Source organism: Hippocampus bargibanti, linkage group LG03 (assembly GCF_051943395.1).
Source record: "Hippocampus bargibanti isolate YZ-2025 linkage group LG03, ASM5194339v1, whole genome shotgun sequence".
Lineage (NCBI taxonomy): Eukaryota > Metazoa > Chordata > Actinopteri > Syngnathiformes > Syngnathidae > Hippocampus > Hippocampus bargibanti.
Window position 1 is genome coordinate 3,135,346 of NC_142736.1, and position 24,859 is coordinate 3,160,204.

Consider the following 24,859-nt stretch of genomic DNA (forward strand, 5'->3'; position numbering starts at 1 on the left):
TGAGTTACTTTTTAGGGGAGCTAAGATATCAAATAGTTGTACACGTAAAAAGGATTCCATCACACAATTTAATTAATACTTATCGATTTCATATATTACGCAAATAATCAACCAGCGCTGTACGGTGTGATAATCCTGAGATGTCCCAACTCCGATTTAACTTTGAACGCATCTTCCGGGTTTTTCAAACAAAAGCAAAAGTAGCGTTGGACTGCCCCCTGGAGTGAAACAATGTAATGACACGAGACGGATTGGATCTTTTATTTATAATAATAATAATACATTGTATTGATATTTCATCATGTAAACAAATGAAACAAGAACAGTCGTATTAAAAATCAGCATACGCAGTGTAAAATAACAAAATGTCGACGAGTAGATTGTCCAGCAGTTGCATAGCATAGGTTGACTTTTGCTACCAACCACTGTTGCTGATTTAAGTAAGGTGGGCCAAAAAAAGGGATTGTTAAAAATTGTTTTAAAGTGTGGAAGGAAATGAAGAAACCAGATAAGGAGTTAGGAAAGAAGGATAGGGAAGAAGTATGGATGGCCACCTGGCAGTCCTAATATGAGAGTCAAGATGGTGAGTCTGGCTAAATTTGTGTTTAAAAAAATGAACATGAATACAATCACACGGGCCGAAATTGTAAGAAGTTGCCTGGTGGAGAAAAAAAAACTTTTGTGACGTATGTATTATCAAATGTATTATTATTATGATTATTATTATAAATCATGCAAATGGATCATTATTCTGGAGAATACCACGATACATTGTACAGTACTTAGTCATTGAGTGTTTTTAAACAATTTGTTATAAAGGATTATAGAGGTGTTTTAAAGGACAACCGACACAATTTTTTTTGTTTTTTTTTTGTTTTCTGGCATTAGAAATATGTTTCATAGCATATAAAATACCCAAAACACACAGGCGGATATTTTTAGTCAAATGCAAAACACCAATAAAAATGAGTTAAAGTGTCCCAAAACTACTTCAAAATGATGTCGGAGATGGCGAGTTTCAGAAGGTCCCGCCCCCTTGTTCGTGACGTCACACCAGGACGTTTTGCATTGCTCTTGAATCAAAACAATGGCTTCAGATTCGGAGAAGATGCTTTCTTGTTACTCATCCAGTTATGAATATGATTCAAACAGTTCTGAAGAGGAAAGCATACATGTTTGCAATCGATTAAAGAATTTATGCCGTGCCATTTTGAGGCAATTGGGGGGGTGAAATGTAGCACCCAAAAAAGAGGCAGAAAATGGCGACAAAGCTCTGTGGATACAATTAATCAGCCCGTTTCCACAGGCTGATTAATTCCTTACATGGAGCTTTGTCACCCTCTTCGGCCTCTTTTTGGTGCAACACGACGTTTTCAGACCAAACAAGTACATCAAAATGCATTGACGTGATGGAAGGACTGCTACAATGTGTCCTTTTTTTCGGTCAGGGGCGTTCCTTCAGTGACGTAACGTGAGGACTCGTCACCAACTCAAAAACAAGACTTCCGGGATATTCAGTGCGAGTCTTAAAACGTAAAATATAGCTATATGCCGTGGAATCTTTGTAAAATACGCTCAGTAGAAGTTATTTGAAGTGATTTTACAAATTATGGACAAAACTTGTCCGGTGGTGTCGGTTGTCCTTTAAGTCCTCATTCTTATTTTTTAAATAGAAAATTCCACAAAGATGGCAAAGAAAGCCATTTGTCAGGATAGTAAATACATGTCTTTTTTTGGCTCAAGTGTAAATGTAAATAAATGAAACAGCAGTATACATATTTTAGCGCACTCTGTAAAAAAAATAATAAATCCAGCCATCCATTTTCTATACCACATAGCCTCAGAATAACACGAACCATTTGTTCATGGATTGCATTCGAAAAGCATTTTAAACGTTCGCTTTTACTCCGCCATTTGCCGTCGCTTATAGAGTAAGTGATGAGAAAAACCAACACAGCGACAAGAGGAAAAACATGCGGGTTGTAACCACTCATCAAGAAAAAAAAAGCTCTTTATATTACACAAATGTGCAGTAAGAAGCAAAAGCACTCGCAACCATAGATTTGTAACACAAAGTATTAAAAAACATGCAACAATTTTTTTTTTTTTTGAATGCTGCTGTTTCCCATCTCTGAAAGTTATAAATAAATAATAAATAAATCTACTAGTATAGCGCCAAATAGCATTCAAGACGTAACATCGCTTCTCAACTTTGGTGTAAAAGCTCTACAAAAAAAATGAACCAGGTTACAATATCAGAAGACGACGTAATATTATGAGGAAAAAAATACTTGCACGTATAAAAAGTTGAAAGGTGACAATAATTGTGATACAGTGATACCTTGGCTTACGAACTTACTTGGTTCCCAGAGTGTGTAAGGTGAAAAGTGTGTATCCCAAAAAATACTTTCCCATAGGAAACCATTAAAAGGAGAATAATCCGTTCCCAGGTCCCCATAAAACATATTTTTTATTTTCTAAGCCTTAAAACTAAACAAAATATACCTTATTTTAAGTATAATAAAGGTGCTATGGTATTATAATTAGAGAAATAAACTGTACTGTATAATATAGTCGTTTTATTTACCTTTATGATGGTCATTGATCGCATAACGGAATGGAGTGGCCGGTTTCATCAGCATGAAACACTTGATGAGGAACAGAGCCTTCTACTTTCACCATCTTGAGGAATGATCCCTTGTAGGTGCTTTCTCTGCGATAATTTTATCTAGTTCCTCATCAATTGGGTTCTGTTTAGCTGGGTTGAGAGCTTCTTGCATCAAGTGTACAGATGGCTTGTGCGGGTTGTTTGTGGAGCCTGATTGATGGGATATTTTAACCTTTCAGTCTACACTCTGCATTTGAACTATCAAAGTTGAAACGAATCCAAATGTCACTGTGTTCTATCCATTTTGTCTCTCTCCATCGTCTGCCTGTCTCTTTAATGTTTAAACCACCTCCCCTCACTGCTGCTTTCTTGAACAATCACGTGGCTTTAACCGAAGACTGGGGGCAGGGAATAGAGGACAAAAACAATCGACTGCCATTTTGTTGTTAGGAGAACGGGCTCGTTCGCGAACGACACATCAAACATTGTGGCAGCTTCGTGTGTATCCCGAAAAATAGTTTGTATGCCAAGGTAAATTTTTCATAAATTTAACGTCCGTAAACCGAATAGTTCGTAAGCCAAGGGGTTCATAAACCGAGGTATCACTGAATCATATTGAAATCCATTCAGGTTATTAATGTTGGAGTAGGTGTCATTAACTTAACAGCAATCAGGAATGTGAGAATTGCAGAAGAAACATGCAGATGCCACACATCCGCACCAGTCACTCTATTTGGAGTGCTAGCAGAGTGAAGCATACAAAAAAAAAAAAAAAGAAAAAAAAGAAAAAAATTGGATCAAGCTTTGCAGTCACAGGTGGATAAGGCTTTTTGTTTTGTTTTTGTATTAGCTGTCCATCTGCGCGACGATGCGGTTGCAAGAGTAGTAAACACCCGCGTGTGCGGGAAAGGCAAGATGGCAGCATACGCCGGTATTCCCAACAGTCGCTACAAACCTGCTTTGCCGGTCCGCGGGAGAGAAACAACCCTTCACTGCGTGCAGCAGGACGGAGCTTCTATGCAGCAACACAAGGAGGATCCCATGGCTTTGGGTGGGATCAGGTCCAGGTCCTCGTCGTCGGGAATCTCGTCCAGCCGGTAGCCATCTTGCAGGAGCTGCCTACTCAAGTCTGGATGGATCTGAAATGGGCACAGCGAAACCGTTAAGTACAGTGATACCTCAGTTTACGAACTTAATTGGTTCCCAGAAAGTGTGTGTAAGGCGAAAAGTTATTCTGACAAACACTTATGTCCCATAAGAAACCATTAAAAATGAGAATGATCCGTTCCCAGGTCCCCATAAAACATAATTTTCTCCTAAATAAGCCTTAAAACTACCCAAAATATACCTTATTTTATGTATAATAAATGTGTTATTGTATTGTAATAAAAGAAATAAACTGTATTGTATAAAAAAGTTGTTTTATTTACCTTTGTGATGGTAGTTGATGGCTTGATGGAATGGAGTGGGAGGAGGGAGGGAGGCAGTTACTGTTTGGAAGGAGAGTCACCTTCCATAAGGACTGTCCACTGCTAGCTGCTTTTCATTAATCCAAATCAACAGACGTTTTTCAACCTCTTCTATTGCTTGAGACCGTTGCTTAGACAACACAGAAACACCCTTAGCAACACGTAGCATTGGTCGACTTAGCATACTGGTACTGGGACGCTAAGTCACACAAACGCACACCTCATTCGTGTTTCTCGATGATTTCCTTCTTCTGCTCGACCGTAATTTCCTTTTGTGTCCACTTTGGTTTACCACGAGCCTGTGGTGGGGTCTTTTTCGGTCCCATAATAGCAAAAGTACTCCACTCGATAACAAACCGTGTCTGCACTCAAAGGAAGGGGGTGAAGAAAACTAGTCCGCCAGCCACTGTGGCGCTGTGTGGTTTTGTTCGTTCACCGAAAACTAGTTCGTACGCCAAGATTATATTCTCGCGAATTTAATGTTCGTAAGGCAAAACGTTTGTGAGCTAAAGCGTTCGTAAGCTAATCACTGTAGTTGAATAAAAGTTTCAAAATTGATGACGATACGGTGTGAGTGCGGTAGTGACTCACCTCAGCCGAGGAGTAGCCCGAGGAACACTGCTCAAAATCAATCTCTTCATCGCTACAACAACATGAACAACCAGTTCTGTTATTCGTATTGTTGAAACCTTTAGTGGGTAGGGAGGAAAAAAAAACAAAACCAAAACAAAGACGGACAGGACAAAACAGGTTCTAACTTGCCGACATCATTTGTGTCTTTACCTGTCAGAATCCAGTGCGATTAAAGTTTCCTCGGCATGTTGACTCAAGGCAGCGTAGCCCTTGTTGTACTTGACTTTTCTGTCAAATAATTCAAGACAATCACGCTTTCCGAAACGGGACATTGTCGGGACATGAGGTCAAATCTTGTTGTTACCTCTTGGCTCCTTGTCTGGGCTGATGCACGACAGGCGGTCCCGGTGAGAGAGCTTTCTTCTTAAGGGCTTTTCTGGCTAGCTCACGGTGTTTTTCTAGGATGTTAGCAGTGGTTAGCATACAATGTCACCTGACGGTATTTTACACTCAATACGAGTGAGTTAAACAGTACAGTGATACCTCGGTTTACGAACCCCTTGGCTTACGAACTTTGCGGTTTACGAATGTTATATTTATGAAAATTTTACTTTGGCATACGAACTTTACCTTGGCATACAAACGTTTGTCGTACACTGAGCTGCCTCGATGAGTGATGTGTCGTTCGCGAACAAGACTTCATTTCATTTAACAAGAAAATGGTAGCCAACTGTTTTTGTCCTCTATTCCCCGCCCCCAGGCTTTGGTTAAAGCCACGTAACTGGTCAAGAACACAGCAGTGAGGGCGGGTGGTTTAAACATTAAAGAGACAGGCAGATGACAGTGAGAGTTTCAACTTTGATAGTTCAAAGACAGAGTGTAGATTGCAAGGTTAAAATATCCCATCAATCACGCCCCACAAACAACCTGCACAAGCCATCTGTACACTTGATGCAAAAAGCTATCACCTCAGCTAAACAGAACACAATTGATGAGGAACTAGATACAATTATCACAGAGAAAGCACCTATAAGGGATCATTCCTCAAGATGGTGAAAGAAGAAGGCTACGTTCCTCATCAAGTGTTTCATGCCGAGGAAACCGACCACTCCATTTCATCAAGCCATCAATGACCATCACAAAGGTAAATAAAATGACTTTATTATACAGTACAGGTTATTTCTTTAATTATAATACCATAGCATATTTATTATACAGTAAAGTCTCGTTATATCGATATCGGATATATCGATAGTCCCGGTTATATCGATACTATTTCTATGCACGCACGGAGAAAATTACATGCAAACAGGGTCGGATATATCGATAGTCCCGGTTATATCGATATTTTTTCGGACTCCCTTGAATATCGATATAACGGGACTTTACTGTACATAAAATAAGGTATATTTTGTGTAGTTTTAAGGCTTAGAAAATGTTATGTTAAATGTCTTAGAAAGTAGAAAGTTATGTTTTATGGGAACCTCGGAATGGATTATTGTCAATTTAATGGTTTCCAATGGGAAATTAATTTTTGGGATACACACTTTTCGCCTTACACACTCTGTCTGGGAACCAATTAAGTTCGTAAACCAAGGTATCATTGTACTAAAATATGATCAAAATGTGTCCGAAGTTGTAAACACATTTGAAAGTAAATAAATGAATCATGATCTACGCCTTATTTGTGTTCACCAAAATGAAATCCTTTCTTTGCTGACACGTGCTTTACAAAGCATTTGACCAATTTCCTCACTCACTTAACATGCTTTTTTTTGTCAACTACAAAGACTGCCTTTGTGTCGATACTGTGAAATTGTGTTCACGGGCTCTCCCGGGCAGTAACTCACGTAGTTTGAGGTGGATGGCCGGCACCCTGGACATGATGTAAGGTCCTCTCTTTTCCGTCGACCTGATGCCTCCATCGCTGCTCTTGGGCCTTGCGCCACTCCCGGGGACCTTATGTGAAAAATTGTTGGGATGTCATTTACATTCACTTCCTTACACAGTCATTCATCGATGAATTTAGTCAAAAAAAAGAAGCAATTTCAAAATGGCAGTGCAAGAAATGTTAAAAACATGCAACGATATCTCGGTTTATGAACCCCTTGGTTTACGAACGTTAAATTTGTAAACATTTTACCTTGGCATACAAACTTTTTTTCGTGAACTCAGAAGGCTACGTTCCTCATCAAGTGTTTAATGCTGATGAAACCGGCCACTCCATTCCATCAAGCCAGCAACGACCATCACAAAGGTCAATAAAATGACTTTATTATATAGTACAGTTTATTTCTTTAATCATAATACCATAAAACATTTATTATACATAAAATAAGGTATATTTTGTGTAGTTTTAAGGCTTAGAAAATTAAAATTATGTTTTATGGTCACCTGGGAACGGATTAATCTCATTGTAATGATTTCCTAAGGGAAATTATTTTTTGGGATACACACTTTTTGCCTCACACACTGTCTGGGAACCAATTAAGTTCGTACGCCAAGGTATCGCTGTACAGTATATAAATATATTGTTATGTGATGGAAAATTGCAAAAATGCTCAATGTTTTCCAAAGTCAAAACAAAGTGCAACTTTTCCGTTATGATTCAACCCAAAGATAGCATGTCTGCTTTTTTTAGAGTACAGTACTACAGTCTTGAGAAACCTGTTGAGAGGCTGTAACTGGGAGGATGTGGTAAACCTTCCACAAAACCTCGCGTTGAAAATATGAATTGATAATTAAACCAACTATCGTACAGATAAATTGCATAATTGATAAATTCATCTGTGAGGTTTCTACAGCCCTACTGTCCAGATGTGTCTGCTATGTATATAGGGTCAAAATTACCAGCAAAAAAATTAGTTCGCTGACGAAGTCCTTTGGATAAGAAGCGAAACTTCCAACACCTTCAAAGAAGTACAGATGACGGCTGAAGAAACCTTCTAATCGATGGACCACTGCTGTACGACTGAGAGCTTACACAGACTAATTGATAAGTTGTTGATTTATTTAATTTTACTCTCTCTGTCATTTCTTGGCGACCATTCGAGGATGTGAATCTACTGGGGCCTGCCCAATAAAAGCCTGGCATTCTTTTCGGTTAAGTAAGTACATTGTAATAGTTCCAACTCTATTGAAAACGAGAAAAGCTAGCTCTTTCTGAGCTAGCTTAATAATGTATTTACACTTTAATATCATGAGAAAATAGCACACTGAATAACAGAAACCGAATAACAATTTGCCATATCTAAAAAGACATTTTTTCGAGGTAATTTTTCAAGTACGTAGCCATGTAAACAAAAACATTAAAACTCAAATCGGGTGTTTATTGAAGTGGACGCAAACTAAGTAAGCTAGCTCGTCGTAACTGCGTTTAGCTCTTAGCCCGAATAGCTTCGATTAGCCGCGACAACTTTACCGTCAAACTTCGAGGCTTTTCGAGCAAGTTGTCCTTCTCCGGCTCCTCGGAGATGTCGTTCATCATCGCGGCGTCGGTTGTCACAAAAAACTGAACCTCAGCATTGTCATGACTTGCCGGAATTTGTTGGCAAAGCCGACGGGCAGTGGACAGACTGTCAGCTCGTTATTTCCGGCAAGCGTTCAATTGGTTTCCGGTTGGCATTTCAAAATAAGAGTTTGTTGAAGGATTGAAAGGGTTTTCGTGGCGGTGTATTTTTTTTTGTAAGTGGATAACGAGGATGCATTTGATATTTTCGTCAGAATAATTATAAACAATAGCAACGTGACGGTATTTTTTAAATAAAAGCATTCTGTTTTACAATACTATACAATACATATTGTTTATATGGCGTTTTAACAACGGCTGAAGCTGTAACAAAGCGCTTAACATAGATATCTATCATATACAGAAAAATAAAGCAGTCACAAAGACTGTAAAGAGCACCAGTGAGTGAAACCAAGATCAAGTCGGAATGATGCTGAATGAATGAAACAATTTTGATATAATAATAATAATAATAATAATAATACATTTCATTTATAAGCGCCTTTCAAAACTCTCAAGGTCACTTTACAGTCACAGGATCAGTTTTTCTGTGAGTGAGCAGCGGCAGCCATTTGCGCCAGCGTTCACTCAACCCGTAAAGAAAGCTAATACATAGCTACTTGGCAGTAGACTGGAGGCGGGGAATAGAGGACCAAAACAAGGCGGCAGCCATTTTCTTGTTAGGAGAACGGGCTTGTGGCAGCTTCGTGTGTATCCCGGAAAATAGTTTGTATGCTAAGGTAAAATTTTCATAAATGTAACGTTCGTAAACCGAAAAGTTCGTAAGCCAAGGGGTTCGTAAACCGAGGTATCACTGTACACAATTTCATCCATTATGTAATAAGATTCTGATTCGAAAGAACAAGTAAAGTTTTGACATCATTTGTTTATTCGGTCCACCATTTTTTACACAATAGGACAGTATAGGCTCAATTAACACTATGGACATTTTTGACAGAAGACGGGAGAAGCGAGTTCTTCTCTCCGAGAACCTTAAGGAGGGAAATAAAAGAAAATAGCATTTGTATTTAGCATTGCAATGCCCATTTGTAGATCACATAACGAACAAACATTAAGTCACCATTGCCTGCTAAATCTTGTCAATCCCAAGTTCCTCCGGCGTGGAGATGCCAAGTTCTGCCAATGTGGGCTTCAGCTCCTGGATCAAGTATGGATAGATGTCTTTGTGGGGTCCTGCTTTGTCCTGCAAAACAACAAATATATTTTAGTTCCTCGAAGATCACAATTTAATGTACAGTGATACCTTGGTTTACGAACTTAATTGGTTCCCAGACAGAGTGTGTAAGGTGAAAAGTGTGTATCCCAAAAATTACTTTCCCATAGGAAAACCATTAAAATGAGAATAATCCGTTCCCAGGTCCCCATAAAACATACTTTCGAATTTTTTAAGCCTTAAAACTACACAAAATAAACCTTATTTTATGTATAATAAATGTGATATGGTATTATAATTAAAGAAATAAACTGTACTGTATAATAAAGTTGTTTTATTTACTTTTGTGATGGTCGTTGACGGCTGAATGGAATGGAGTGGCCGGTTTCATCAGCAGTAAACATTTGATGAGGAACGTAGCCTTCTTCTTTCACCATCTTGAGGAATGAATAGGTGCTTTCTCTGCGATAATCTTACCTAGTTCATCATCAATTGTGTTCTGTTTAGCTGGGTTGATAGCTTTTTGCATCAAGAGTACAGATGCATTGTGCGAGTTATTCGTGGAGCCTGATTGATGGGATATTTTAACCTTGCGGTCTACACTCTGCCTTTGAACTATCGAAGTTGAACCGAGTCCAATACTGGATATTCTTGATATTTGGAAATCAGCTTTTGGGCTAGTTGTCATGTGTTTATATTGTTTGCTTTGTTTTCGGTAACAAAAGAAATGTTCATTCATGTACAATGTCATGTATTGAACAAATAAATAATGCTAACTATGTGTGAAAGATAAGAAGTGTCGACGCTTACTTTAACAGCCTCGAGGATGCGGATGGCACTGGCCAAGTCATTGAGTCTTCGACATGCCCTAAGAGCTGAATCTAAGATCTTGGCCTCGGGTACCAAGTCGTACCCAATCAAAGTGTTCATCCCTTTAAAAAAAAAATACAAATAAATATTCAATACTTTCCTCCATTTTTCATCTGCATTGACTCAAATTTAGCTAACCTTTTTTAAGTTCCCAAGCATCAATGTCGGGCTTGTTGAAGTAGGTGACCCAGCGGGCGTCAAACTCCTCATCGGTTTCCACTTTGGCGTGTGAGTAACATCTGGAAGCGAGTGGAGCTGACAAACAGAATGTGACAGTTTTATGCAGAGTTAAATCTCAAAACCCACCTATTTAAAATTGCATTTTCTGTGTCGCTGTATTTTATTTATTGTATTCTATTTGTGATTGTATTTTATTTATCATAGTACCTATGCTTGTCTGTGACTGTAAAGTGTCCTTGAGAGCTTTGAAAGGACAACCGACGTTTTCGGACAAGTTGCGTCCATAATTTGTAAAATGGCTTCAAATGACTTCGACTGAGCGTATTTTACAAATATTGCACCGCATATAGCTATATTTTACGTTTTTTAAAACTGGCGCTGAATATTCCGGAAGTTTTGTTTTTGACTTGGTGACGAGTCCTCACGTTACGTCACTGAAGAAACGCCCCTGACCGAAAAAAGGACACGTTGTAGCAGTCCTTCCATCACGTCAACGCATTTTGCTGTACTTGTTTGGTCTGTAAACTTCAGGTTGCACCAAAAAGAGGCAGAAGAGGGCGACAAAGCTCCGTGTAAGGAATTAATCAGCCTGTGGAAACGGGCTGATTAATTCCTTACACGGAGCTTTGTCGCCATTTTCTGCCTCTTTTCTGGGACGCTACATTGCAGTCCAGATGCCTCAAAATGACACGGGAGGACTTCTTTAATCGATAGCAAACATGTATGCTTTCCTCTTCAGAACTATTTGAATCATATTCAGAACTGGATGAGTAACAAGAAAGCATATTCTCCGAATCTGAAGCCATTGTTTTGATTCTCCAGCAAGGCAAGACGTCTTGGGGTGACGCCACAAACAAAGGGGGCGGGACCTTCTGAAACTGGCCACTTCCTGGTTCATTTTTTTTTGCAGATTTTGGACACTTTAGGTCATTTTTATTGGTGTTTTGCATTTGACTAAAAATATACCGCGTGTTTTGGGTATTTTAGATGCAATAAAACGTTTTTATGACGTCAGTTAGGAAACAAAAAAGTAATGTCGGTTGTCATTTAAAATGTAATGTATTATTTATTATTATTATTAAATCACACTGACAGCTTTACTAAATAGTTTTGATTTAGAAATGTGTTTTTCGATACTCAGAGTACGCGTTCGCCACAATTGACTTCAAGAAGGCTTTTAAAATCAAAGTGGGAAAAAAAGATAAAGTTTAGATTTTCAAGGTGGAAGCATTGGATATTAGCTGGGACACGCTTCGAATTATGGAAGCTGCTATTTCATTATTTGACAGAAATAATTTAATAAATCAATACAATCAAGTAAGAATTTTAATTGTTACCTTAAGCAGTGACCAAAAAAATACATAAATAAATAAATAAATAAATAAATAACGGATACATAAATACATAACAGATAAATAAAAAATGGATAATTAAACAGAGATAAACAATTAAAAAAAATTAAAAAATAGACACAAGTGAATACATAGACACAAACAAATAAATATGTAAGTAAATAAATAACAAAAATAAACACATAAATATGAAATGAATAACATAAATAATGGATAAATAAATAGAGATAAACAATTAAATAAATAAAAAATAGACATAAGTAAACACAGAAATAAATAAATAACAAAATAAATACAGTAAAGTCTCGTTATATCGATAGTACTGCTTATTACGATACTATTTCTATGAACGCAAGGAGAAAATTTACATGCCGCAGGACCGGATATATCGATAGTCCGGTTATATCGATATTTTTTTCCGACTCCCGAGAATATCTAACGAATATCTAATATATAACGAGACTTTACTCGTAAGACTTTACTCGAGGTAAAGTGTGAATAATGCAAACACTTGTATCTTGCTGCAATTTTTCATATCGCGGCACTACTTCCAAAAAAGAGCAAAGGGAATTAATAACATGGCACAAAATTAGAATAACAAGAAAAGACAAACATTAGTTTAAAAAAATGTAAATCTTATAATATCACACCCGACTATTTTGCAAATTAATTTCTTCGCGATACAGATTTGGATTACGACTCTTGAACTCACCAATTTGGGTCAACACAAGGTCGTGACATTTGAATTAAACATATCATTTTTCGCTACCTTTGACATTAAAATAAACACTAAAACATTTCGTGCTAATATTTGTTATTAGCGCGACATTTCATAAATAATCAAATTCATTTCAATGTGACCCCTTTGCTAGCATTTACGTACAATGCTAACATAGGGAGATAGCATGTCTGCACACAAGCTATTTCCACTCTACATGCACGTTTCTTCACGGTAAACGTTATCTGTTTAGCACTGCAAGGCCTCCTACCTGTGCGTCCGGGTCGGAACCGGGTCGCCAAGGTTCGGGCGCATGTGGCCGAGAGCCGGAAGACGGCAGGGAACATAGTAGTGAGGCGGATGCTAACTACTAAAGGTGAATGTATGGCGGCGGCAGCGGCGGCGACTCGAAAGAACTCTGGACGCCGAAACAAAACGAAAGGGCACCACGTGACTAGCGGAAATAGCCGAACGTGGTCGGTTCTCACTGGCCTGGTGGTGATTTCAACCACAAGAGGGAGAGCTTGGTTTAAAAATTAATTAAAATAGGCGGTTCGGTTCCAAGAGTACGCTCAGGTTTTGTGTTTTTCAAACTTTTTTGAACCAGAGCACGTTTTTTACATTGTAATTTTTTGCGGCACACGACGAACCATCGACGAAAAGAGGCAGTCAGTGACGTGTTGCCACACGGACGAATATTAAATTACCCTCCCAGTCTTTTCAGCAAGGACACCGGAAAATGACAAAATATTGGCAGAAAAATGATTAATAAATGATTGTATTTTTTAAAATGTAAAAGGGGGCATTGGACAGTTTCTCACGGCACACTAGTGTGCCGCGGCACAGTGGTTGAAAATCACTGCACTAAACCATACCTGTCAACCTGTGAGACACCGTGACCTTATGAACGGCTCCATTTGTTCCTTATGGTGAAAAAAAAAAACATACGCATGTGTAATATTTATATATTTGCGCAATTTCATTAAAAAAATTTCACATGTAAACATGTATACTTTTCTAGAAATAATCAAGTATGTTATTTGTTGTAGAGCATTGTGGGTTTTTTTTGGCTGTGGACAAATTGAATTTGTTGACAGGTATCCATACCTGTCAACCTGCGAGACAACGTGACCTTACAAACGGCTCCATTTTTCCTTATTGTGAAAAATAAACATACACATGTGTAATATTTCTTTGCGCGATTTTATTAACAACATTTCACATGTAAACATTTATACTTTTAACAAGTTACAACATATTTCTAGCAATAATCAAGTATGTTTTTGTGAAGAGCTTTTTTTGACTATGGACAATTTGAATTTGTCCACAGCAAAATAAAGAATTTGAATTTATGTTCTCACGATGTATAATGCTTATAAAAACATATTAACGATATTACGGCGAAAAAAAACACGGTAAAATGTTTAATTTAACTTATTTCAAAAGAAAATTCCACTTGACCGGAATTTTATCTTCTCGGAACTTTTGTTTCTTCTCAAGACTTTTCGCACGGACTTATTTTTCGCACGGACTCGCTTTTTACGAGTAGCGATATTTGTTATAATTAGCATTAATGCTAATATTTAATGACGAAAACGGTATCGAAAATATCTAAAAAAAAATATATTTAACGATTTTTGCGTTTCCCGTACAAACTTTCTCATATGCTGTACACATCTAAAAATGTGCAAAAATCGTACAGAATACGGCAAAATACGGCCGGTCAACGCCACACCTGATTTTATCAATAATTTGATTGAGACATCGTAAACATCCCGTGTAACCTTGGAAAGTTTTTTTTTAATTGTATTAATGGAGATTTATTTAGAATGACACCAATCTTCCTATTCCTCCTTCAAGACGATCAATAATATACATTCTAAACGGAATTAGAATGTAACTCAGCCATGTTGTGTATTTATAACTGTGTATGGAGTAGGAGTCACAAAATGGATGTCGAGCGGATTACTCGCTCTAATCCCAATCCTGTAGGCTCAATGCACCATACTAGACACCCGTTAGTGTAATTCCCTGTTTTATGTTTATTTTTATATTTATCTTTTTTTTTTTTAATTTGGTCATTTTAAAAAACGTCAAGGAGCAATACTTTTAACACATTCATAATAATAACAATACGTTTCATTTATAAATCTTTTCAAAACTGTCAAGGACACAGGATATTTTTTTTTTCTGTGGGTGAGCAGCGGCAGCCACACGCACCAGCGTTCACTCAACCCGGAAGTAACATAAAGTAAAACAAAAAAACTAAATAGCAAATAACATGAAGGGTTTTGCTGTTTTACAAAAAAAAAAACTGATTATGTGTCTATGAATCGCTCTGGTATTACCTCATTAGCATGAGTAAACCTATGTGGTAACGACCTAAGAAGTCTGTTGTAAGCACAGTCTAAATGAAACCCTAAACCATCATGGCAATTTAGTGAAGGGTTTTGTTGTTTTACAAAAAAAAAAAAACCTGATTATGTTCTATGAATGGCTCTGATTGCCCCATTCACTCTGGTATCACCTCAGCTAACGAGGATAACCTGCAACGAGAAACCGTTTAGCAAAACTAGCCGTAGACAGTTTAACATAAAGTAACACAAATGCACCGCTCCACATTGTTACACGTTACATACTGTAATCAATGCCATTCACTAATTTATTCGGGAATTGAAAATATGTCATAGAGCGCCACTCCTGAATTTGTTGGGTGCTGATAAAGCGCTGGTCAGACCTCTGGCAATGTTTTTGCCCTTTCACGAGGTGGCAGCATTTGCGTTTTGTCCATGTTAGCGCTTTGTTACAGTTTCAGTTGTTAAAGCACTATATAAATCAATATGTATGTATTGTATTGTATTTCGTACGACCGCCCCCATTTCAAGCTCATATAACTCCAGACCCATATAATTTAGGAATTAACTATTTTTTCTGATGAAAGAAGAGAGTTTTTTTTACGCAGCAATGAATGTTTATGTCATCCTAAAACCTGAATATTCTGTGGGTCCTGGAATTCAAGTGACAATGACAAAAACCCTGGCACTGGAGTGGACACATTTTTTGCACATCGTCTGGTAGTGAATGAATTAAATGAGTGATTAAGATAAGCTCCTTGACTTCTGACCGGCCCGCCACAAAGTAAAAAGTCGTTTCTTGGAATAATTGAGAAATGATGTCGTATGAACGTCATCAAAGTCTTCTTTAATCCCACTGGAAATTAATTTCATGTTAATTGAGTTCATAAGACCACAAAAGAGACTACAGTGATACCTTGGTTTACGAACTTAATTGCTTCCCAGACAGAGTGTGTAAGGCGAAAAGTGTGTATCCCAAAAAGTAATTTCATATAGGAAACCATTAAAATGAGGATAATCCGTTCCCAGGTCCCCATAAAACATAATTTTCTACTTTCTAATCATTAAAACTACACAAAATATACATACTTTTATGTGTAATAAATGTGCTATGGTATTATAATTAAAGAAATAAACTGTACTGTATAATAAAGTCATTTTATTTACCTTTGTGATGGTTGTTGATGGCTTGATGGAATGGAGCCGGTTTCATCAGCATTAAACACTTGATGAGGAATGTAACCTTCTCCCATTTTGAGGAATAATAATAATCATAATACATTTGATTTCTAAGCGCCTTTCAAAACTCTCAAGGTCACTTTACAGTCAAGATCAGTTTTTCTGTGGATGAGCAGTGGCAGCCACACACGGAATGATCCCTTGTAGGTGCTTTCTCTGCGATCATTTTACCATCAATTGTGTTCTGTTTAGCTGGGTTGATAGCTATTTACATCAAGTGTACAGATGGCTTGTGCGTTTTTTTGTGGAGCCTGATTGATGGGATATTTTAACCTTGCAGTCTACACTCTGCCTTTGAACTATCAAAGTTGAAACAAGTCCAAATGTCACTGTTTTCTATCCATTTTGTCACTCTCTCTCTGTCGTCTGCCTGTCTCTTTAATGTTTAAACCACCTCCCCTCACAGCTGCGTTTTTGACCAATCACGTGGCTTTAAGCGAAGACTGGGGGCGGGGAATAGAGGACAACAACTGTTGTTTTCTACAGTTCTGAAGGTTTTATTGGCTTTATTTTCCTTGTGTACATCTCTTATTTTTTTGCAGTGACTTGCTCACAGTCTGGAAAGGATGAAACAAACAGCAGACGGGGCCGAGGGGAACTGTCAAGAGATATGGGGCCGCTCCTTCTGTTCATATATAGCACGTTAGCATTATTTTTATACCGACGAATGAATAATTAATACTCCAGCAAGAAGAGGAGCTGAATGTGCTAATCGCTAAATGGCAAAGAAAGCCACCCGCTGCTCTTTGTAATCGATCCAAAAAAAAAAAAAAAATGCCAGATGGAATGATTGGAACTTGGTCTGATTTCGCTCCCTGAGGACAAAAAAAGCATCAATATTTTTATATATATATATATATACAATCTCTGGCATCCGCTTTTATGTGACTGGAATTATATTTTCATCATATACAGTATACATGTATATACCCGTACGTCTGTCTAGACTCTCAGTCGTACAGGAGTGATCCATCCATCGATGAAAAGGTTTCTTCAGCCGTCATCTGTTCTTTTTTTTGAAGGTATCAGACCTTTCGCTCCTCATCCGAAAAGCTTCGTCAAAGAACTAAAGTTGTGTTGGTAACTGTAACCCTGTATATATCACTAATGGACAGAGGTGGTGGTGCCAGATTTCTGCTCTAAGGTTGGTGAGCAGTGGACTACTCCCTGAAGTTAACCCGTCTGATTATCTCAAATTTCCTATGCCTGGCTCTGATTGCCCTATTAGCTCTGGTATCATCACCTCCTCAGTATGACTAAGCCTATGTGGTAACGACCTAATTTTAATTTAGACCGTTTTAGAACAAAATAAGTAATCAGATTAACTTCAGGAAGATGTTTACTCTGATTACTTTTTATACCAGAGCTAACAGTGCAATCAGAGCCAGGAATAGAACATTCGAGATAATCAGACAGAATAACTTCAGGGTTAACTTCAGGGAAGTAGTCCACTGCTCCCCAACCTTAGAGCTAGGACGAGTTCTGGCACCGCCACCTCTATCCATTAAAGATATTAATGGGACAAGAGTTACCAGCACAACTTTAGTTCGCTGACGAAGCTTTTCGGATGAGGAGCAAAACATCCAACACCTTCAAAGAAGTACAGATGACGGCTGAAGAAACATTTTTATCAGACTACACTGGAAGTCACTAAATCCAGATAACGGTCAATGTGAGTGTTTTTTTTTCTCTCTAAATATCATATATTACATTAAAAATAAAAACAGGAAGAGTGAGGACTGGGGAACCAACACATAACAATAAATGGAAGTGCTGATATGTGCAAACGTCTACATGGATCACAATAGAAGCATTGTTTTGCAGAGGCGATAGAAACCGGGGTGGGATTTATGTGTTTTTCTGTATTTGTCTTTGTGTGTGTGTGTGTGTGTGTGTGTGTGTGTGTGTGTGTGTGTGTGTGTGTGTGTGTGTGTGTGTGTGTGTGTGTGTGTGAGAGAGAGAGAGAGATTTAGATGACCAGGATGTTGCAGTTCAGCCACTGCCCAACATCTTTGTCGCACGCTGGTTGGCCTCGTCGATTCGGGTCTTGTTGGAATCGGCCTGCAAAAGGGAATACAATACAATACAATACAATACAATACAATACATGTTGATTTAGAAAATAATAATAATAATAATAATAATACATTTTATTTAGAAGCGCCTTTCAAAACTCTCAAGGTCACTTTACAGTCACAGGATAAGTTTTTCTGTGGGTGAGCAGCGGCAGCCATACGCGCTAGCAACCCGGAAGTAACTCAAATCGATACAAAGTTAGCTAGCTGGCTAATAGGTAGATAATAATAATAATAATAATAATAATAATAATAATAATAATAATAATAATAATAATACATTTTATTTAGAAGCGCCTTTCAAAACTCTCAAGGTCACTTTACAGTCACAGGATAAGTTTTTCTGTGGGTGAGCAGCGGCAGCCATACGCGCTAGCAACCCGGAAGTAACTCAAATCGATACAAAGCTAGCTAGCTGGCTAATAGGTAGATAATAATAATAATAATAATAATAATAATAATAATGATGATGATGATGATGATGATGATGATGATGATAATAATAATAATAATAATAATAATGTATGTATCTGTGTATCCGTCTGAGGCGTAACAGGATGGCGAACGCAGAACGTCACCTTCTCCATGATGCGGTCGATCTGCCGGTTTTGAGTATCGATCTCCTGGCCCATATCCAAAGCCATGTGACGCAAGTTGCCGATAATCCCGCCCACCTGCTCCAGGTTCTCGTCCATTTCGTTCTCGCGGGCGTCATCCGTTACCCTGAAGCACACGCGGGAACGTACGAGCAATAACAAAGCCAAATCAGAACAACACACACGAGCACACACAGATACGCATTTTGTTACCTGCGAATGAAACCTCCACTGATGGCCATCTGCTCGCGCTCATCTACCACCCGAGCGCCGGGTTGGCTGTTGACCACGCCGTCCTGATTGGCTCCCCAGGCCTGTCCGCCGCCCTTAATCCTACACCGCATACACATACATATGTCACTCATTGTACAAATGATGTTTGTGTGTGTGATTAAACATGCATAACTGTACAACATTTATACAAAAATAAACTAAAAATAAAAAAAAACACACAAAAAATAAATAATAATAAAGAAACAACTACATTAAAAAATATAATAAAATTAAAATAATAAATATGAAATAAATAATATATCTAAATAATAAAAGAAATAATGACATATTTTATTTGATTGCAGTATATATAAAAAAATAATCACCTAAAAATTAAAATAAGAGTAAAAGTACAACACAAATACAAATAAAATAAATTATACAAAAATAAAAACACTAATAAAAAAATAATAATTTCAACATTTAAAAAGTTAAAAAAATATTTTAAAAATAAATAATTAAACAATTACAAAACTATTAAACAATGAAGACATCAAAACAAAAAATACGACTTAAAAAATATATGTACAATAAAAATAACAAACAAAAAAAATAAAATATAAAAACATAACAACATAAAAATAATGTAAAAAAAATAAAAAAAATGATACAATACGAAATCAAACAACAAAAAATTAAAGTACAATTAAAAAACAAGCCCCTCCCCAAAACAAACAAAAAAACCTAAACTAAAAAAAAAAAAAAATAACAGTAAAAATTAAATAATAAAATATAAATAAATACATGAATAACTACATAAAAATATAATCAAATTAAAATAATAAATATGAAATAAATAAAATATTTTATTCGATTGCAGTATATTTACAAATATAATCATGTAAAAATTAAAATAAAAGTAAAAGTAAAAATAAAAAATAAAATAAGTAATACAAATAAATAAAAATAAAACCACATAGTTAAAAAATGTAAAAGAAATGCCAACATTTAAAATTTTAAAAAGTAATATATTAAAAAAAAAAAATAGAAAAATAAAATATTAAAAAATGAAGACATCAAAACAAAAAATATACAAATAAAAATGAAATAAAAAAATATATATACAATGAAAATAACAAAAAAAGGAAAATAAAACTAATATAAAAAATATAGAACAATACAAAAAAACAAAATACGAAATAAAACATTAAAAAATTGAAGTACAATTAAAAACAAGCCCCCCCAAAACAAAAAAACCTAAACTAAAAATACAAAAAATAACACTAAAAATTAAATAATAAAACATTAATAAATACATAAATAATTACACTAAAAATATAATCAAATTAAAATTAAAATAATAAATATGAAATAAATAACATGTTTTATCTGATTGCAGTATTTTAAAAAATATAATCACATAAAATGTAAAAGTAAAAGAAAAATACAAATTAATAAAAATAACACCAAATAATTAAAATAAATAAAATAGAATTTTAAACAAATTATTATTATTATTTTTATAAATTTCAACATTTAAAAATTTTCAAAGTTAAAAAGTAATATTAAAAAAAAAATAATTAAACAATTAGAAAAGTAAAATATGACAACATCAAAACGTAAAAAAATGAAATAAAAAAATATAAATACATACAATGAAAATAACAAACTAAAAAATAAAATATAAAAAATAACAAAATAAAACTAATATAAAAAAACATCGACAATACGAAATAAAACCAACAAAAATAAATTACAATTAAAAAACAAGCCTCCCCCCACACACAACACAAAAATAAATAAAAAAAACAAGAATTTGCCTGCTCTTAGCAACGCACATGCATTAACAATACAATCTGAACAATAATTGATCCAGGATCAATTGCCGTCTTGGCCACACGCACATCAATAAAAACAACAATATTAATAGCAATAGTAAAGTGCACAGAAAATAGGACAAAACACAAACAGATGCACAAATGATGCACAAAAAGAAGGAGGGCGGGGCACAAAAAAAAAGGATGGCGCTGTCTACAAAAAGAAAGCCACATGGTTAGAATCGGTGTGGGAAATAATCCTAATAATAAAAACAGTGTGGGTGATGATTGACAGCAGGCCCTTCATTTCATCTGGATGCAAACACAAACACACACACGACGACACACACACACACACACACACACACAGAGACGGAAATTGTGTGTCGCTGATGTCTTACGCATATTGACGAGAACTGAAAATATAATTTTAACCTCAAATTTAAGGTGAGGATAAAGCACTTCTGACAATGGATGAATTGCTACTTAATTTACTAGCAATAAAAATAGATAAAGAAATAAATAAATACCTTAATAAATAAAAAAATTGTTTGAGAAAACGGCTTCGGTAAAAACACTTGCCTTCTTAATTTCATACATGTACATATACAGTACAATACATCGGTTTACGAACCCCTTGGCTTACGAACTTTTCGGTTTCCGAACGTTAAATTTATGACATTTTTACCTTATGCAGACGAACATTTTTTCGTTTATAGAAAGAGAGAGAGTGAAGACATTCTCCCCAAAATAAAATGGCTGCCGACATTTTTTTTTGTCCGTCTTTGGTTAAAGCCACGTGATTGGTCAAGAACGCAGCAGTGAGGGGGGGTTAAACATTAAAGAGACAGGCAAACAACAGAGAGAGAGTGACAAAATGGATAGAAAACAGTGAAATTTGGACTAGTTTCAACTTTGATAGTTCAAAGGCAGAGTGTAGACTGCAAGGTTAAAATTCCCATCAATCAGGCTCCACAAATAACCCGCACAAGCCATCTGTACACTTGATGCCAAAAGCTATCAACCCAGCTAAACAGAACACAATTGATGAGGAACTAGGTAAAATTGTCGCAGAGAAAGCACCTACAAGGGATCATTCCTCAAGATGGTGAAAGAAGAAGGCTACGGTCCTCATCAAGTGTTTAATGCTGATGAAACAATAAAACTCCATTCCATCAAGCCATCAACGATCATCACAAAGGTACAAAAAAACGACTTTATTATACTGTACAGTTCATTTATTAAATTATAAAACATTTGCACATCTATTATACATAAAATAAGGTATATTTTGTGTAGTTTTAAGGCTTAGAAAATTACAAAGTCGAAAATGATGTTTTATGGGGACCTGGGACCAGATTATTCTCATTTTAATGCTTCCCTATAGGAAATTAATTTTTGGGATACACACTTTTCGCCTTACACACTCTGTCCGGGAACCAATTAAGTTCGTAAGCCAAGGTATCACTGTACATGCATACACACGTACACATATTTTGATTATATATATATATATATATCAATAATTTTTGCAGCAAATCATTGCCTCTTTTTAGTAAAATGCTCGTTGAAATATTTCTGTTTTTCAATTTATTTCAATATTCTATAAAAATGATATGTTCCCCTTTTAATTTGAAGTTTAAAAAAAAAAACATGTCTGAAATGGGTTAAAAGCGCTGACGGGATGCTCCTCGCAGAATGTTGTTGTGATGCTAGCGTTTGACCCGAGGCTGCTGCAAAGAGGCGCATGACGCAAACGTGGCATTACATAAGAGACTCCGTGTGCTTCGTCACAGAGTCTATTTTTTTTGGCCAAATACTTTTGATTTGATATTTTAAAATGGATCCATACGATTATTGGATTGAAAAATGTTTCCATTGCAACATACAGTACAGGTATAGAGAAAAATATTGAATGTATTTGTACGCCATCTTCTGAATTAGCTGCTGTTTATGACATGATGATAACTTAACTCATTCACTGCCATTCACAAATGCATTCGGGAATTGAAAATATGACGTAGACCGAACGCCATTCCCAAATTACTTCTGGTTTTGTTTTTTCTTGCTTGGGTGCTGATAAAGCGCTGGCCAGACCTCTGGCAATGTTTTTTTTTTTCCCTTTGACAAAGGGGCAGCATTTCCCTTTTATCCATGTTAGCAATTTGTTCCATTTAAAGCTGTTGTTAAAGCGCTATATAAACCCAAAATGTATGTATTGCATTGTATTTTGGAGCACTGCCCTCATTTCAAGCTCATATAAATCCAGACCCATATAATTTAGGAATTAACTATTTCTGATGAAAGAAGAGAGTCTAAGGTTTCTTAGGCTGCATTGAATGTTTATGTAGTCCTAAAACTCAATATTTTGAGTGACAATGATAAAAACCTTGGCACTGGAGTGGACACATTGTTGCACATCTGGCAGTGAAAGAGTTAAAATTACGTTTGTTTTTGAAAATAGCATCTTGTTGCTAATATTTAAACATGTGGTGTGTTTGTACTTATGCAAATTACTTTTGATAGGCATTAACTTTTTTTCAATGAAAAAATAAAAAGTACATGAAGATAGGTGATTATTAGAATCTATTGTGTTGCAACTTTGTTGCTAAGAATATAAAAAGACAGCATGGTCGCTCAGATTTGGCGCTACCGCTCAGACGTGATGCGCGGCATCGTTTGTCTGTCAAGAAGCTTTGCGAATCCAAAGACATCATGCAAAATTTTTGGGCACGCCAATTTTTCCAAATTCACGCATGATAAAATGATTACAGTGATACCTTGTTTTACCAACCCCTTGGCTTACAAACTTTTCGGTTTACGCACGTTACATTTATGAACATTTTACCTTGGCATATGAACTTTTTTCGGGATACACACGGAGCGCCACAAGGAGTACGTTCTCCGAACAAGAAAATGGCAGCCGACTGTTTTTGTCATCTATTCCCCGACCCCAGTCTTCGGTTAAAGCCACGTTATTGGTCAAGAACGCAGCAGTGAGGGGAGGTGGTTTAAACATTAAAGAGACAAACAACAGTGAGTTTCAACTTTGATAGTTCAAAGGCAGAGTGTAGACTGAAAGGTTAAAAGATCCCATCAATCAGGCTCCATAAATAACACGCACAAGCCATCTGTACACTTGATGCAAAAAGCTATCAACCCAGCTAAACAGAACACAATTGATGAAGAACTAGGTAAAATTATGGCAGAACAAATACCTCCAATGGATCATTCCTCAAGATGGTGAAAGAAGGCTACGTTCCTCATCAAGTGTTTAATGCTGATGAAACCGGTCACTCCATTCCATCAAGCCATCAACGACCATCACGAAGGTAAATAAAACCACTTTATTATACTGTAAAGTTTTTTAATAATTATTTTTTTTAATTATAATACCATAGCACATTTATTATACATAAAATAAGGTATATTTTGTGTAGTTTAAAGGCTTGGAAAATTAGAAAGTAGAAAATTATGTCTTATGGATGACCTGGGAACGGATTATTCTCATTTTAATGGTTCCCTATGGGAAATTAATTTTTGGGATACACACTTTTCGCCTTAAACACTCTGTCTGGGAACCAATTAAGTTCATAAGCCAAGGTATCACTGTATATATAGGGTAACGGGTGACGCAATTGGGTTATAGGGATTATTAGGTGAGAGTGTAGGGTGGGGATGGAGGGGGCTCCAGGATCCTTGCTGACGCCGCTACCACCTGCAGGAAAAGAACCTCTCATCCAATGAGCAATGAAGGGCTTGTGTGAGGGGAAGCAGCCATTAAAGGTGTGCAGAGAAAAAAAATGGAATGAAATTAAAGAATATAAAAAAAAAAAATCAATCAATCATTCAAACCGGTTGTGGCGTTTGGTGTTATTTACGCATGCACGCATATTTCACATGAAGTTAGTGTAAGGGAAACATTTGACCATGTTTTCAGCCTGACCTTCATTTTAGGCCAATTCATATTTGTGACTTTTTTTTTGTGGAATTGAGCAAGAATGAAACAACTCCATTTATGTTCTCTTACAAAATGCATCTGAGCGCTTGAACCCTGAAATTTAAGCGCCAACCAAGTACGCAAAAAAAATGTCATCGCGATCAATTGGGATT

At 36.4% G+C, this 24,859-nt stretch overlaps 3 protein-coding genes across 4 annotated transcripts in view; all 3 read right to left on the bottom strand.

Moving 5' to 3' along the window:
- Window positions 1-246: 246 nt before the first annotated feature.
- On the bottom strand, window positions 247-8,245 carry fam219b (family with sequence similarity 219 member B). The gene is made up of 6 exons (XM_088991519.1): window positions 8,072-8,245; window positions 6,501-6,609; window positions 5,015-5,108; window positions 4,861-4,938; window positions 4,669-4,720; window positions 247-3,747 (listed from the first exon to the last, which is right to left on the bottom strand). The coding sequence occupies exons 1-6, from the start codon at window positions 8,135-8,137 to the stop codon at window positions 3,598-3,600; spliced, it is 549 nt and encodes a 182-aa protein (XP_088847645.1). The 5' UTR covers window positions 8,138-8,245; the 3' UTR covers window positions 247-3,597.
- A 779-nt stretch (window positions 8,246-9,024) lies between these two features.
- Window positions 9,025-12,885, bottom strand: cox5ab (cytochrome c oxidase subunit 5Ab). The gene is made up of 5 exons (XM_088993184.1): window positions 12,724-12,885; window positions 10,341-10,457; window positions 10,143-10,264; window positions 9,240-9,362; window positions 9,025-9,150 (listed from the first exon to the last, which is right to left on the bottom strand). The coding sequence occupies exons 1-4, from the start codon at window positions 12,797-12,799 to the stop codon at window positions 9,249-9,251; spliced, it is 429 nt and encodes a 142-aa protein (XP_088849310.1). The 5' UTR covers window positions 12,800-12,885; the 3' UTR covers window positions 9,025-9,150; window positions 9,240-9,248.
- A 3,633-nt stretch (window positions 12,886-16,518) lies between these two features.
- Window positions 16,519-24,859, bottom strand: part of LOC148899971 (synaptosomal-associated protein 25-A-like) — a 36,673-nt gene continuing 28,332 nt past the window's right edge. For both annotated transcript variants that reach the window (XM_088991524.1, XM_088991523.1), the window contains exons 6-8: window positions 18,930-19,049; window positions 18,699-18,843; window positions 16,519-18,106 (exon numbers count right to left, since the gene is read on the bottom strand). In XM_088991524.1, the coding sequence (XP_088847650.1) occupies window positions 18,038-18,106; window positions 18,699-18,843; window positions 18,930-19,049 (334 nt within the window). In that variant the 3' untranslated portion in view covers window positions 16,519-18,037. The remainder of the gene's footprint in view (window positions 18,107-18,698; window positions 18,844-18,929; window positions 19,050-24,859) is intronic.